This window comes from Lepus europaeus, chromosome 3 (assembly GCF_033115175.1).
Source record: "Lepus europaeus isolate LE1 chromosome 3, mLepTim1.pri, whole genome shotgun sequence".
NCBI lineage: Eukaryota > Metazoa > Chordata > Mammalia > Lagomorpha > Leporidae > Lepus > Lepus europaeus.
In genome coordinates, this window is record NC_084829.1 from 55946715 (window position 1) to 55962076 (window position 15362).

At 36.2% G+C, this 15362-nt stretch overlaps 1 protein-coding gene across 3 annotated transcripts in view; it reads right to left on the minus strand.

Moving 5' to 3' along the window:
* Positions 1 to 15362, minus strand: part of HMGCLL1 (3-hydroxy-3-methylglutaryl-CoA lyase like 1) — a 151583-nt gene that overhangs the window by 59022 nt on the left and 77199 nt on the right. For 2 of the 3 annotated variants that reach the window (XM_062187557.1, XM_062187556.1), the window contains 2 exons: positions 5159 to 5222; positions 2127 to 2315 (listed from right to left, as the gene is read on the minus strand). In XM_062187557.1, the coding sequence (XP_062043541.1) occupies positions 2127 to 2315; positions 5159 to 5222 (253 nt within the window). The remainder of the gene's footprint in view (positions 1 to 2126; positions 2316 to 5158; positions 5223 to 15362) is intronic. The other variant, XM_062187558.1, reaches the window with a different exon arrangement.

Below are 15362 nucleotides of genomic sequence, written 5' to 3' on the forward strand. Positions count from 1 at the left end.
CTGAATGCCTGTCACAGAATAGCCAAATGTCCAAGATTTCAGTCCTTATAACTCTTTAAACATATAAAATATAATTCACTAATTCAACACATTTTGTAGACCTTAGATTCTTCTCTGAATACATTAGATTTCTTCCTATAATCAGGATGTGATCATTCCCTCCCACAAGCCTTTTGCCTAAATGGTGTCGCATCACCTTGAAGCATTCTTCATACATACGTGCATATGCACACATACATCTTTTTTGGGTTAGCCCCTTTTTATTCTTTAGGTCTGATTTTTACTGTCATGAATCCCTGAATGAAGGAGATATTATTCTGAAAACTGTGCAGTATCACAATGTGACTCTGTCATTGTGCAAATGGGTGTACTGCTATAGGTCAATCACTCATTGTGGCCTCTTGATGAAATCAAGATATTTGATCAATAACAGTTCATATGAGCTTGCTGCTAGATAGTATACATTTTACAGTAAAAATTAATAAGAAGATATATACTCTAAAATATTGATAAAGTATGCTATAATAAATATATAAACTGGTAACATAGCCATAGTATCATTATCAAGGATTATATACCACATATAATTATGTATCTTTATATGGCTGGCAACATAGTAGGTTTTTTAATAGCAGCATCACCATGAACAGATGAGTAATAATGTGTGCCATGGCTACCACATCACTAAGCAATAGGAATTTTTCAGTTCAACTATAACCTTAAGGAATCATCTATTCATATGTTATCTGTTATTGAGCAAAATGTCATTTTATGATGCATGGTTGTACTTTTTCAGATAGGCCTTCTTTAACCACTGAAATCATAGTGTTTTATACTTGGGTATTGTTAAGAGGTTGATAGTGTACAGAAACAAAGTCTGGGTTTCTAGAACTTGTACTATTGCCCTTTATCCCAAATAATTAAACTCTCATCTACTATATAATAAATATGAGTCACAAATAAAATGCTACCCAGTGTGAAAATATAGAAGAAATAGCTATACAGAGAAACATGAAAGGTAAGGGAGTTAGAGAAACAGAGAGAGAGAGAGAGAGAGAGAGAGAGAGAGAGAGAAAGCCTACTTCAGTAACTCGTTCAGGAACACTTAATAAGTTACAATTGCAGCTAAACACAGAATCCTGAAGTAATATCTAGGCCTCTATTGTTTTAGAAAGTAGAATACCTAAGGAAGGAAAATTGTAAAATTTCCCATGCCTAAAGAAAGCATGGAATAGCATTTTATCTTCTCTCTGATTCTATAGAATGTTCCTTGCTTGCTTCCAGAGGATAAATAAGGATTTGTGCACATATGTTACAAAGCCCAAATAAGCCTTTGTGGAGAGTGATCTTCTCATTGTTTTTTAACTTCTGCCAAGCAACTGTACACTTTAGGTCTGTGACATTAAGCCTTACATATTGATTTTCAGCCTTCCATACAGCTTTATAAGTCTTATCTTTAGTTGTCAAAAATCTTGGGTTCTAACAACTTCAAAAGAATCTATTTTTAACTGAGTTTGAGAACACAACATTAATTTTAAAAGAATGCTATTAAAATGCTACTTATGTCTATCTTTTAAACAAATGCATTCAAAATAACACTCAATTTAATAAGTAATTCTTAAGCCTCAAGTTCCTAGATGTTTTCAATTAATATTATAGTGGAATATACTTGATAAAAAATAGGAGTTCCATCAAAAGTAAACTGACCAAATTAAGAAAACATTTCAGCAAAATATTCTGTATTTCAGCATCATACCTTCTGATATTAGAGCACCAAATTAACAAAAAAGAGCATTACTTCCATGATTAAAACAGTATATTCGACTCTCTGTGTTTTGTACTCCTCAAAAACCCAGTGCCTTTAAGTGAATATGGGAGCTGAAGGAAGCAGAAACATCTCTACAAAGATTAGTACTTGAAAAGGATTAGAAACAGATTTTTATCAAATCGTATTAGAGACTTCCTCTCCCCCTCCCAAACCTGAAGAATTTACAAATACTTCCCAAACGCCTGCCATATGGCAATCACTGTTTAATCACATTTTTAGCATCTTAAGTTATCAACATGCTTATATTACAAATTACAATTCACATCCTAACCTATGACACACAATGAATACCAAATACCTGCAAGGCAGTGAGGATGTTTGCTAAGGCTTGTCCGTATGTATCATGACAGTGAACAGCAAGAGCACCTGGTGGGATTTCTTTCATGACACTTTCCAACATTTTTTTCATGCTTCCTGGAGTTCCTACTCCAATTGTGTCTCCCAGGGAGATCTCATAACAGCCCAGGCTATACAATCTCTTGGACACCTGTCAAGAAAGGTGATGTGCTAGTAAAGCAATGCAAATCAATAGACAAACCCTTTTGTTTCTCAGCACATATTATCCAGAGGTAAAAACCACAGCCTAGATCAATTATATTTCTATAAAATACATGCTTCATCATTTCATTCCTTTCTTTGTTCATTATATTCTAGCATTATAGCAAACCTTAAATGTAGTTACTGCCATTATTTCTTTCAAAATTCTGTTTGTCTTAGATCTTACCTGTACAGCATCTATTCCATGATGAAATTATAAGGTACCAGTTCAAATACGAGAGGCTTAATATTTCACTACACTTTAATCAAACATAAGCACTAAAATTCACTTTTAAATAGCTATTTCTTGACCTGATGTGGTTTTACAACCAAATTAAGCCACTGCTTGCAATACCACCATTCCATAACGAAGTGTCATTTCAAGACCTGGTTGCTCTGCTTCCAATCCACCTTCCTGCTTATGAGTCTGGGAAGGCAGCCAAGGGGCCATTAAAGTTTTTTGGCCCATACCACCCATGTAGAAGACCTCAATGGAGTTCTTGGTTCCTGGCTTCAGCCTTGCCTATCCCCAATAACTGGGGATAATTTGGGGAGTCAGCCAACAGATGGAAGATCTCTCTCTCCCTTTCTTTCTCTGTTTCTGCCTTTCCCAAGAAATAAATTAGTAAGTAAGTAAATACAAATTTTAAAGGAAAATTATTTCTTCTCAAAGCATTAGAGTAGAGATAAGAGCACTAAGTAGCTTTGCAATTGGAAGGGTTATTGAATATTTCTGGATAATTTTTCTAGTCTATAAATGGATATATCAGGTAAAGTAAATCATGAGGTCTGTTGAAGATGGATCATTAATGTACTTTCAAAGCACTATGTGACTTGCATGCACATAGTATTTTGACAAAGATGGATCCTTGAATCCAAGGGAAGTCTGGATTTGAATCTTAGCTCTCACACATGCTGAATATGATAGTGAACAGGTAATAAACTATTTAAGTCTCAAGCTCTCATCTATAAAAAGTACAGACAACTATATGTCTTCATTTAGCCTATGTCTAAGCCTTAGTAACTTAATCCTTAAAAATCACAATAACAGTGGTGTCAGCAATGACATATTTGCTTGTGAAAACAAAATGGGAATGTGCAACAGTCACTTTACACAGAGTCTGGTACATGGTACTAATTCATTCAAGATATGTTCTTTACCTACTGTTTCACACCAGGTGTGACACTAAGTGTTAGGATAATGTGGAGGAACAAATACTGACTTGGCTTGTGGGGTCACGAAGACTGAAGAAATCAAGTAAGGACAGATCATAGTGAATCCCACTGGGAAATGCACAAGCGCAATCTAAAATTAGAAGTGAGAAACAAAGAAACAGGATTCTAAGATGATTCAGTGAAGAAAATTGAAGGGGGGACTTGAGTGACAACTTGAGATAAAGTAAGGAAGGGCAAGAGAAGAATGTTCCAGGAGGAATCAGATATAAAGATTAATAGGTCCCAGGCAGCCAAATTATAAAATGCAAAGAATATTCCAGACAGGGTAAAAGTCAAGTGCAAAGGGCAGTGTGATGAGGAAGCAAAAACCAAGGGCAGAGAAAAAGAGTTAGGAGTAGAGGCCTGTAAAGAGTAGTACCAGTTATGGTCATTTCAGAGAGAAGAGAGTGGGTTGATAACAAAATGTTTTAGGATAACACAACAGGCCCCATTAAGGTTATTGACCTGAATTCTAATGCTTGCAGGCTGCCTGATTACGTAACTCTCCCCAGCAGCACCTCAGGCATTCTGCTTCAGGAACAAAGCCCAATGGTGCATGTGATTCATACCCTGGTTGTGCAGGGCAAAAAGCAGAAATGCAAGGAGTCTGATGTTAAGAAGAAGCCAACCTAGGTTTATGGGGCCTGAAGTTACACATATTGGAGGTTTCCTCAATGCAATGAAAATTTGAGTTTCGTTATTTTATAGTGTGTCTGCCTCTGTGTGCAAGGGTCTCAATTAAATCATAGATGAAGAGATAACTCATTTGAGAAATCTTCAGTAAATTTCATAAGTTCAAATGAATATGTGAAATAATGGTTTTAGCTGAACTCAGCTTACCCTAGTAATGCCATCTTCAATTCTTCTGTGACATATTACTAATGAATTTATCAAAATTATCAACCTTAAAAGCAAATGCACATTGATAGACTTCACATACAGATGAGTTTCTGAGATATTGTATGGTAATCTCAAAGATGCAGCATTTTGTGTTCTTTGGTATAAATTAATAATAAAAGACAGGAAGTAGTCAATGGGCCTTAATCAATCAGCCTTAATTACTATAATCTATCGCTGGAAAATCACTTGGCAATAAAAGCAAACTAATCACAGCAGTAAGATCTAGAGAAGCACAAAAGAACAAAATCATCGAAGCAGTAAACACTAACATGAAAATCAAAGTACGAAGGAAACAAACAAGGGATGATATCTAAGAAACAAAACAGTTTTGAGTGCAAGTATACAAAGCGTCCTGACATTCTGATGGAGAGTGGAACCGTCACTCACTCTGTTACAACTACATCAAGACAAAACAGACGTCTTTATTCCCTCCACCTTTGATGAGTCTCAACTGTCATTTAATTCTGAAATCGTGTAGCCAATACACAGGGCTTCAGTGTTAAAACAAAGCTATTAATTAAGTGATCAGACATATCTTTACAAATATTTGAATAGTCACCCTATCTATTGCTTTCATTAGTGTTTGTTATTCAGATATAATAAATCATAAGGAATGTAGCTGGGTTTCAAAAATAACTTACATTACCATGAACCAACAAAGCTGGAGATGCAACTTACTTCTGTCACTTTTTGTGGTGTTATGCTTCCTTCATATGGACAGCCCAGGGCACAAGACACATACCTAAATTTAAGATACAAAGCCGTATAAACATATGTATAGTGGATAAGATTTTTCCTATTTTATAATTTAAAAAAAAAAGATGACCAAAAATCATCAACAAAATTTATTTTGTACAATTCCATCACCAGTACTTTATGGCTAGACTAAACAAAAACAATTTTGGGGCATTTTCAATTAATTCATGTTTTTCTTTTTCTAATAGTTCTTTAATATATGTTATTTGATGCCAGATGGGGATAGTATAGCAAGTATTTATATTACACCAAGATATTCACATTCAAAGTGGAAAATACCAGTCAAATACATAGTTTTACTTAAGTAACTATATATACTCAATTGTCAAGTATCCAGGTGTTTGGAATCATAAAGAAACAGCATGCAAGAAACTGAGTTTCTCTTTTTACTCCCATCTGGATGTTTCGGCCTCACTTAGATGCAGTCATTAATCACTCCAGAACTTCTAAAACTGGGCATAGCTTCAGAGTTCATTTTGTTTATTTCTCGGATTTGCCCACATCATTTCAAACAGAAGAGTATTTAAAAGGCTCCAAATAAAGATATTCAGTAAGCTTCCTCAGCAACTCACTCTAATATAAAAAGGCAAACCTTTCCTGCAAAGATAATGATACACTTCCATTCAAATGTATTAACCTTTAAGAAAAGCCTATTTTGGCTATTTTTAGTTCATTACCATTCCTATTTTATTAAACTTTCCTCAAAGATTTTTACAAAACTTGGGTTAAAACAATATATCCTGTTTGATGGTCAGGAAAGAAAAAAACTGTATGAGACAGAGAGGAGTAGTGGGGAAGGAAGCTGGGCATTTAGCTCTTTGGGCCAGTCTAATAAAGGCTTTGGATAGCTCCACCAAGCAGGTTGAACTCAGATCATTCAGAGTAACTTTGGGATTCTCAAAACTATTAAGTGAGGGGTGTCAAGATCAAATGAGTTTTCCAAGAAATAGAACTCTTTGGGAACACTGGAAGTGACTGCCAGGAAAAAAGTGGAGGTAAAAACACAGGAAAACGTGTGCCAAATCTCCTTGATTCTAATGTGTTGTTGATTGGAAGATACACAATGAACTTCTCAACAGGCCTTGGAGAAGAAAAATAAATACATATTCAATGACAAACTACATATCAGTGATTCTCAGCTGTAACCTAATTTTGGAAATATTAAAATCTGAATCTGAATAAAACTTTTATATAATTAAAATAAATAAACAGTTCTATATTCCAGGTAAGTAGTTATGAAGATAAGGAACAAGAAAGGGGCAAATTAAAATAAAATTTGAAAGTTACACTGGACAGGAAACATACCTCCCTACTCCTTCAATTATTATAATCTAAGCTTATTGCTTAATCTCTGTAAATGTAATTAAGATGCATGAAAAGAAAATGTTCTTTTGTGAATACATCATATAAAAAAGTGGCTAAAGACAGAAAAAGAGACATAGTTTCAATACAGATACCATGATTATGGTAACTTAGCTAAAAACTAAGTACAATGATCCTGAATTCAAACATCTAGATGTGAGTAATCGAAACCATTTATTTACATGTTCTCCCTCTAAATGTGAAAAGCAAAACAAAAAACATCAAAGGCAAAACAACAAACAAACCTCTCCTACATTCTCATTGTTTGGGTGTAGTTATTCCTATATTGTTAGGACCCCAACTCTCTCTGGGACAGTTTTTTGTCACAGCAGTTAAGTCACCCTTTTATAGAACTGCCTCCTGTTTGGGAGTGCCTGGCTCAAGTCTGAGCTTTGCTTCTGATCCAACTTCCTGCTAATGTACACCCCAGGAAGGCTGCAGATTATGAATCAAATACTTGGGCATTTGGAAAGTAAACCGCAGATTAAAGGTCTCTCTGTCTCTCTCCAACTACCTTTCAGATAAAATGAACATAAATAAATTTTCTAAAAATAATTTACCTGTGAGGGTGTTTTCATTTTCCCTCTCAAGGCCTGTGGTTTCACAGATCTTCATAATCCATTGCATTTCATTTTTGCATAAACTTCTCCAGCCTTGTGAGTAGCTACTTCTTTTTATTTTTTAAGATTTATTTATTTATTTATTTGAAAGTCAGAGTTACAGAGAGAGCAGAGGCAGAGAGAGAGAGAGAGAGAGAGAGAGAGAGGTCTTCCATGCGCTGGTTTACTCCCCAGGTGGCCGCAATGGCTGGAGCTGTGCTGATCCAAAGCCAGGAGCCAGGCGCTTCTTCCAGGTCTCCCACGTGGGTGCAGGGGCCCAAGAACTTGGGCCATCTTCAACTGCTTTCCCAGGCCTTAGCAGAGAGCTGGATCTCAAGTGGTGCAGCCAGGTCTCGAACCGGTGCCCATATGGGGATGCCGGCGCTTCAGGCCAGGGCATTAACCCGCTGCGCCACAGCGCCGGCCCCAAGTAGCTACTTCTTAATAACCATGGCTACTTCCTTCACAACTAACGTGAGATTTCTCAACTGCATTTTTTTTTAACTGTACCTTAATTTTGTGAAACATTGGGTGGCACTCTAAGGATCATAGGACAAATCTTACCCATTGCTCTTTTTGACAAAAAGATTTTATTGGAACCCAGCATGTCCATCTGCTTATACCTTATCCTTGGCTTTTGTACTCTAATAGCAAAGTTGAGTATATAGTTTCAGCATACATTATCTGACTCACAAAATCTACAATACTACTTCTAGACCTTTCCAGAACACATGTGCCAATTCCTGTTAAAATGGTTATGCCACCTTTTCTAGGGGCCCAAAAGTTTCCATCGTGATGAAAATGGGCACTCTCTGCTTTGATGACTGGCTTAAGCCAGATCTGGATTTCTACTTCTCTCGAATAATCAATGACAGCAATACTCAATCTTGTTGCCCAGAGTCACTTGCAGATTTTAAAAGAACAAAGCAAAAGTCATGCTTAGGACACCCTCCAAATGAATAAAATAAGATGCTCAGGGAATGGTACCAACCAGCAATACTTTAAATTTCTTATATCTTATTATTCTACAAATGACTGAAAATCACTAACTACTAACAATACTTCCTCTTGTATTGACTGATTGCTTCTCTTGTGTAAAAAAGTGACAATCTCAGGAATGCCCTCACTACTCTGCACAATACTGGCTGGTGAATAAATTTCTCACAAATTGATTTTATATAATTTTTCATTCTCCTGAACCTCCAAATTCAAACCTTTCCATTTCTTTTTAATCCTATTCTTTACTTCTGATTCAATGTTTTCTTGAGTCAAATAGAATCTTCAATAGTTCTTTCAGGAAGGCTCTTTGAATGCTAGCATTTTGCAGATCATTTTGTCAGCAAAAGCTTTAAAAAACTGATTTTATCTATTTGAAATACAGAATTATGGGGGGAGGGAGAAGTGAGAGAGAGAGAGAGAGAGAGAGAGAGAAAACGCACTCCCATCCACTGGCTCACTCCTCAAATGGCTACAGCATCCCAGACTGGGCCAGGCAACAGTCAGGAGCCCAGAATGCCATCCAGGTCTCCGACATAGGTGCAGGGGCCCAGAGATTTGGGACATTGTCCACTGCCTTCCCAGGCGCATTAACAGGGAGCTGGATTGGAAGTGGAGCAGCCAGAACTCAACCCAGTGCTCATATGGAATGCCAGCATTGCAGGTGGTAGCTTAACCTGCTCAGCCACAATCCTGGCCCAACAAATACTTTTTTTGCCTGCACTGTTGACCAACAGTTGGAATAAATATAAAATTCTTTGTTGACAGTTATTTGGTCTCAGCAACTGTCTGTATTCTCAATTCTTTGCTGATCAAAATAATGCTGTCAGTGTAATTATACTTGCTAATCAGATATATAATTCTTTTTCTACTTTTAAAGAATTATCTTTGTATCTACTGCTCCTCTCCATTTCTAGGTACTAGGTCTTCAAATGCATTTCTTGTGTCTATTTTCTCATGCAAATTCAAGTTTTCTGCATTAACTTCACTTTCAAAACTTTTGTTAATTTATATTTCTGGGCTTCATTTTTGCAAGTTTCATAGGTCCTACTTTCAGATCACTGTTCTCCTTTTCAACTTCATTTAATCCTTTTTCAAAGCATTTATTAATTATTTTAAAAATATATTTTTATTTTTAGAAATAACTAATGTTTATTTTGGCCAAATGCTCATTTCTTTTTATTCATAAGCACCTGTTCATTTATTATTATTTGTCCCATATATATTTAAGTGGTTAGTTTACATTCTTCTTTTCAGATTGTTATATTACTTTCTTTTCTGCTAAATTCTCATCTTTTCTTTTTTGCTTTTGCCTATTTTAACTAAGGTAGTTTGTTTCCTTGTGTGGATAACAGCGTTTATTATGACCACGAGTCCATGGTGTCTTTAATAACTGTAGGAGTTCTGTGAGTCTCGACTTACTTAAATGTCTCTATTAAGAGAATCTGATTGCCTTTTGCCCTTTCCATTTAGATCTGACCAGTTCTTGAATAAGTTTCTAACCTTAATTTCTCAATTTGGGTTTCCGCAATATTCATGTATCATAAATCCAAAACTCAGAACTATATCTGGCACAGGTTCCACTGACTTTGCATTGGCAACAATATCCTGCCAGGCTCCAAGAATTACTCATTTCTAAGTCCAAGCCTAGAGAGAACATCTATCATTTTTCAAAGAGACATTAAAATCCCATTTCTAAACCACTAGGGATTATATCTGGATTCGATAACTCCATATGCCACTCTGGCATCAACCTGCATGATTACCACATTTTCTTTGATGCAATCTGGGGACTTCTTTTCCTTTATGAGCTTGGCTGTATGTCTTAAAAGTTGTTATATTTATGTGTCTGTAATGTGAAGGGAAAGGAGGTTACTGAGACAATTCAGTCCACCATAGTCTTGTTCTTTTTACCATTATGCAGTTAACTCTAGGATCAACTCCAAAGCTCCCCTTGCACTTTAACAATTAATTGCTTGACACATTCAAATAGCATATTAAGCTCAGTGTATCTGAATTGTTACTCATCCCTTTCCTCTTGCATAAACCTCTATCCCTTGCACTTTCAACTAAAAAATACATATACCATTATTTTCAGACTGGGTCCTGCTAAACATGGAGACCACAGTCAATAACAAACGTTAACTGATCCTTCCGCAGTCTCTAGGGCATGCACCTCTGCCTATGCCCTGCAGTCAAAGTGTGTAGTAGAGTCCCCACGATTGCTCTGTTAGGTGCTCTCCTTGCCTCTCATGTAGTGTCATTCAGTGTTACTGCAAGTTACTGTCAAAATTATATTCCTAAAGCATGGATCTGCATATATACTTTCTATTTTGAAAATGTTTAGTGACTTGTCATTTTCCACTGGATAACTTGGTATTCTGGTTCAGCAATTTGTGAAAACTCAATCTGACTTTCTACCTTTCTTTAATGTGTACACTCTCAAAAACCTTTACTCCAACAGAGGTAAACTTTTGTTAATTAAACATTTCTTCAGATTTTTATTCGCTATGCTTTTAGCCTTTGTAGTTTCCCTTTTTTTCCTGAAAGGATCATTATTTCCAATATATTTAAATTCTTTAATAGCTTCATTTAAATCATACCATCTCCAGGAAGTTTCTCCAAATCACCCTAGAGATTAGAATTACTTTAGTCTTTAATAGTGTATTTTTGTATCTCACTTAATATACTTGACTTTTTGACAATACAATAATAATTTCTGTATTCACATTTATTTTATTTTCTCATTTTGCTGGAAACTGAGGCTAGACTATTTTTCATTTTCATATTCCCCATTGTATGACAAGATAGTACAGTACACATATGCTCAATTGATATTTATTGAATTAGTTAATGCACACACATGCCGATTACGTAGATTCAGATGTCATTTTACCTTCTGAATAATTCTATAATAATTTCATAATTTTACCACAAATGGATAGTTAGTACTAAGATATTTATATTACATAATCCTATAGCTAGATATGATAGCATATTTCAAAGATTAGGACTCAAAATACATTTCTTGAACATTAAGATGATAAAGTAATAAAGGAATCACCAATTATGCTGAATATAATGTTGCTAAAATTAATTTAAAAAGCATAGCATAAGAATAAACCCTATGGGGCCAGCACTGTGGCACAGCGGGTTAACACCCTGGCCTGAAACACTGGCATCTCATGTGAGCACTGGTTCGAGACCCAGCTGCTCCACTTCCTAGCCAGATCTCTCCTATGGCCTGGGAGAGCAGTGGATGATGAGTCCTCCACGTGGGAGACCTGGAGGAGGCTCCTGGTTACTGGCTTCAGATTGGCACAGCTCCAGCCATTGCAGGAAAATGGGGAGTGAGCCATCGGATGGGGGACCTCTCTCTCTTTCTCTGCCTCTCATCTCTGTGTATAACTCTGACTTTCAAATACATAAATCAATAAATAAATCTTTTTTTAAAAAAAGAATAAATCCTATAGATACATATATAAAATTTTTAAATAATTTGTGTTTCGTGAGACTAGTTATCAATACTGTGTAAAAACATGATGAAAGACAAAACTAAAGCCTCCCAGTATTTAACTACCCTGCCCAGAAGAAACAAAACATAAAAAGACATCTACATTTTGGGTGCTGGGTTCTAGTCCCGGCTGCTCCTCTTCCAATCCAGCTCTCTGCTATGACCTGGGAAAGCAGTAGAAGATGGCCCAAGTCCTTGGACCCCTGCACCTACGTGAGAGACCTGGAAGAAGTTCCTGGCTCCTGGCTTCAGATCGTCTCAGTTCTAGCCGTTGCAGCCATCCGGGGAGTGAACAAGCAGATGGAAGACCTCTCTCTCTCTGTCTCTACCTCTCTCTGTAACTCTTTCAAATCATTAAAATTAATCTAAAAAAAAAATCTACATTTAATCCTTACTCAAGCCTATCTCCCCATAATTATCCTATGTTTCTCCAACCATCCTGGCAGAAAGAAAAATAAATAAATAAATAAATAAATAAATAAGATGAGTAAAATACATGAATAGATGTCAAAAATAATTTGGGATGGAAAGTCAATCACGGTTTATGTTAGGAAGAGAACACTAATGCTAGCAGCAATGAAATGACATATAAAATCAATTAAAGATAACAGATATTTAAAATAGGACTACTTTAATATATTCAGGCAGAATATAATAAGCAGGAAGCTATATAATACAGTATTTCATTATTGCTAAACTAACAAAAAATACATTTTGAGAGACTTTTAGGACGACTTACATTGTCACTATGGATAATATAAGAAATAAAGACTGCTTCTGGGCCAGTGCCGCGGCTCACTAGGCTAATCCTCCGCCTGTGGCACCGGCTCCCTGGGTTCTAGTCCCAATCGGGGTGCCGGATTCTGTCCCGGTTGCTCCTCTTCCAGTCCAGCTCTCTGCTGTGGCCTGGGAGTGCAGTGGAGAATGACTCAGGTCCTAGGGCCCTGCATCCGCATGGGAGACCAGGAGACTGGCTCCTGGCTTCGGATCCATACAGCGCACGATCCATGCAGCGCGCTTACGGCCCCTTGGGGAGTGAACCAACAGAAAAAGGAAGACCTTTCTCTCTGCCTCTCTCTCACTGTCTAACTCTGCCTGTCAAAAAAAAAAAAAAAAAAAAAAAAAAAAAAAAAAAAAAAAAGAAAAGAAAAGAAAGAAAGGCTGCTTCTTAGTGTATTAGTCCAAAAAATCATATAATGAAATGACTGAAGCAGGTTACATTATGAAAAGAGTTTATTCGTAGTTCTGAAAGTTCAAAGGCAAGATGCCAGTATCCTCAAGGTGCTGATGAGGACTGTGGGAAAGAAGCCATCACATTGCAAGTCAGGAAACTGGAGAGGCTGGGATTCCATAGTATCTTCTAAAGCCATACTCCCAGTAACCTAGGGAGCTCTCATCAGGCTCCACCTTTCAAAGGATTCAGCATTGCTCACATTGCCACATTGAGATCCAAGCTTCTTACACAGGAAACTTTGTGGGAGAATCACATCCAAACCATCGTGATTCTCCTTTTCCTCTGGAATACATGACTAGTTTCTTTCTCATAAATCAATTAGGTCAGCATATATTAGAAATATCTTCTATACAAATTTTGAGCTCCATAGAAACACTCCAGTGTGCAAACTTTAGGAAATAATTTTAATGTAATACCTTGTTTTATATTCCAGTTTTGTTCTTAATGTTCTATATGCTGAGTTTTAGAAAAATAATTTATTTTATATTTTATTTATATATTATATTTTTATAATACATGTATTATTAATTATCATTGAATCATTGAACAAACTGCATTTCAGAAAGCCAGGAAAACTGATCATATAAAGATGTTAAAAATCCTTTTTCAGGGCCCAGCTCTATGGTATGGCATTGTAAAGCTGCCGCGTGTGGAACCAGCATCCCATATGGGTGCCTGTTGGAGCCTAGGCTGCTCCACTTCTGATTTAGCTCCCTGATAATATGCCTGGGAAAACAGCTGAAGATGACTCAAGTACTCAGATCCCTGGTCTCACTTGGGAGACCTGGAAGAAGCTCCTGGCTCCTGGCTTCATATCAGCCCAGCTCCAGCCATTGCAGTCATTTGGGGAGTGAATCAACAGTTGGAAGACCTCTCTGTCTCTCTCTGTCTCTCTGCCTCTCTCTCTAAATAAATAAATCCTTACAAAGAATTTTCTAAAACTAAAAATAGCATTCTAGTTTATTGTTTTACATTTGAATTTATGCTACACAAATTCTCAAAAAGTTGAAACCTTCTAATTAATGAAACAAAATGTATTTGCTTGGTCCCTGATGAAACTAAATGCTAAGCATGTGCTCAAATTAAACATTTTAATTATTTCTTTGAAAGAAACTATCATAACCACTTGTAGAAGTTGCTGCATAAAGTATTTAATAATATCCTGGAATAAATATTTACCTAAAATACTTGTATTCTACATAAAAAATCCATTTTAATTCTAGTAGATCTGACATTCCACTAAATTAAATAGATTACAAAACACAAGCAGAATAACCTATTGAACCAGGCTTTAAAACCAAATCTATCTACCTTTAAAGCCATATCTTTCTATTACATCCAATTAGCTGTTCACAATTAGAAAATTCCTTTATGGCAAGCTCAGATTTGCACTCTAAATACAAGCCTAGGTTCAGAGTAATAAGCCAAGCTAGACAAAAACCCTGGTTACAGATCAACTTTTAAACTACCTTTACCTCGATCTCTTATTTCTGCCATTCCTTTTGAAATTTGCTTTTTTTTTTTCTTTTATCTCTCTAATCTGATCAACTTATTTGAGTCTTCTTGCTTTTGCTTTCTGAAATGATGCATCCAACCCCACCCATTGCCATCTTGGAAGGGTATTAAAGTCCCATGCTTGTAACTGTCCCTTGGAACAATCCTAATTGGGATTTGCATAGTAGACTCCCTGATGTACTTCCAAAGCTCTGGGCCAGCTTCTTCAGGTACAGTTTCAGTACAATCTTATGCTTATATTTTTGTCTAGTTATCGGAAGAGATTCAAAAATAGCCTTTGTTTTTTAAATAAAATAGTATGGTTTTACATCAAATAGTCTTCTTTATTCACCAAATTAAACTATGTGTCTCAAAGGATTTTTCTTCATGGACCCATAATTCTGGGCTTTTAGTACTTTCTCATAAAGAGTCAAACTCTCCAAGTTTCAAGGATGAATTTAAATTTCAGAGAGTTAATACTTATATCACTGGGCAGTTTGCTCTATGTTTGATGGAACAGAACTTTCACACTCCCAGATATAAAGTTTCATTATATAAATTTCAAGAGCATGTCTTCTTTTGTTTAAAAAAATTAATAAAAACCAAAGCATCAATGTTAAATTCAGTTTCTAATCTCACTGTAGTGATATGGTTCTAAAAGTTAAATCACTATATTTTCTTGGCCAATCCATTCCAAATATCTAGAGTTGATGGATGCATCCAGAAACATGAAAGGCAGAGGCTACCTGACCACACTGATGGAAAGAGAATTCTGGAAATCAATAAATATGGGAAACCCAGTACAACAGAACCTTTTCCCAGCCCTACTTTAAAGAAACACTATGCTTAGGTAACTTGTTTAATGTTTTTTATACAGATGCCTGCAAGTTTTTGTACCATGAACTCTCCCCCACAGTATCACCTAAA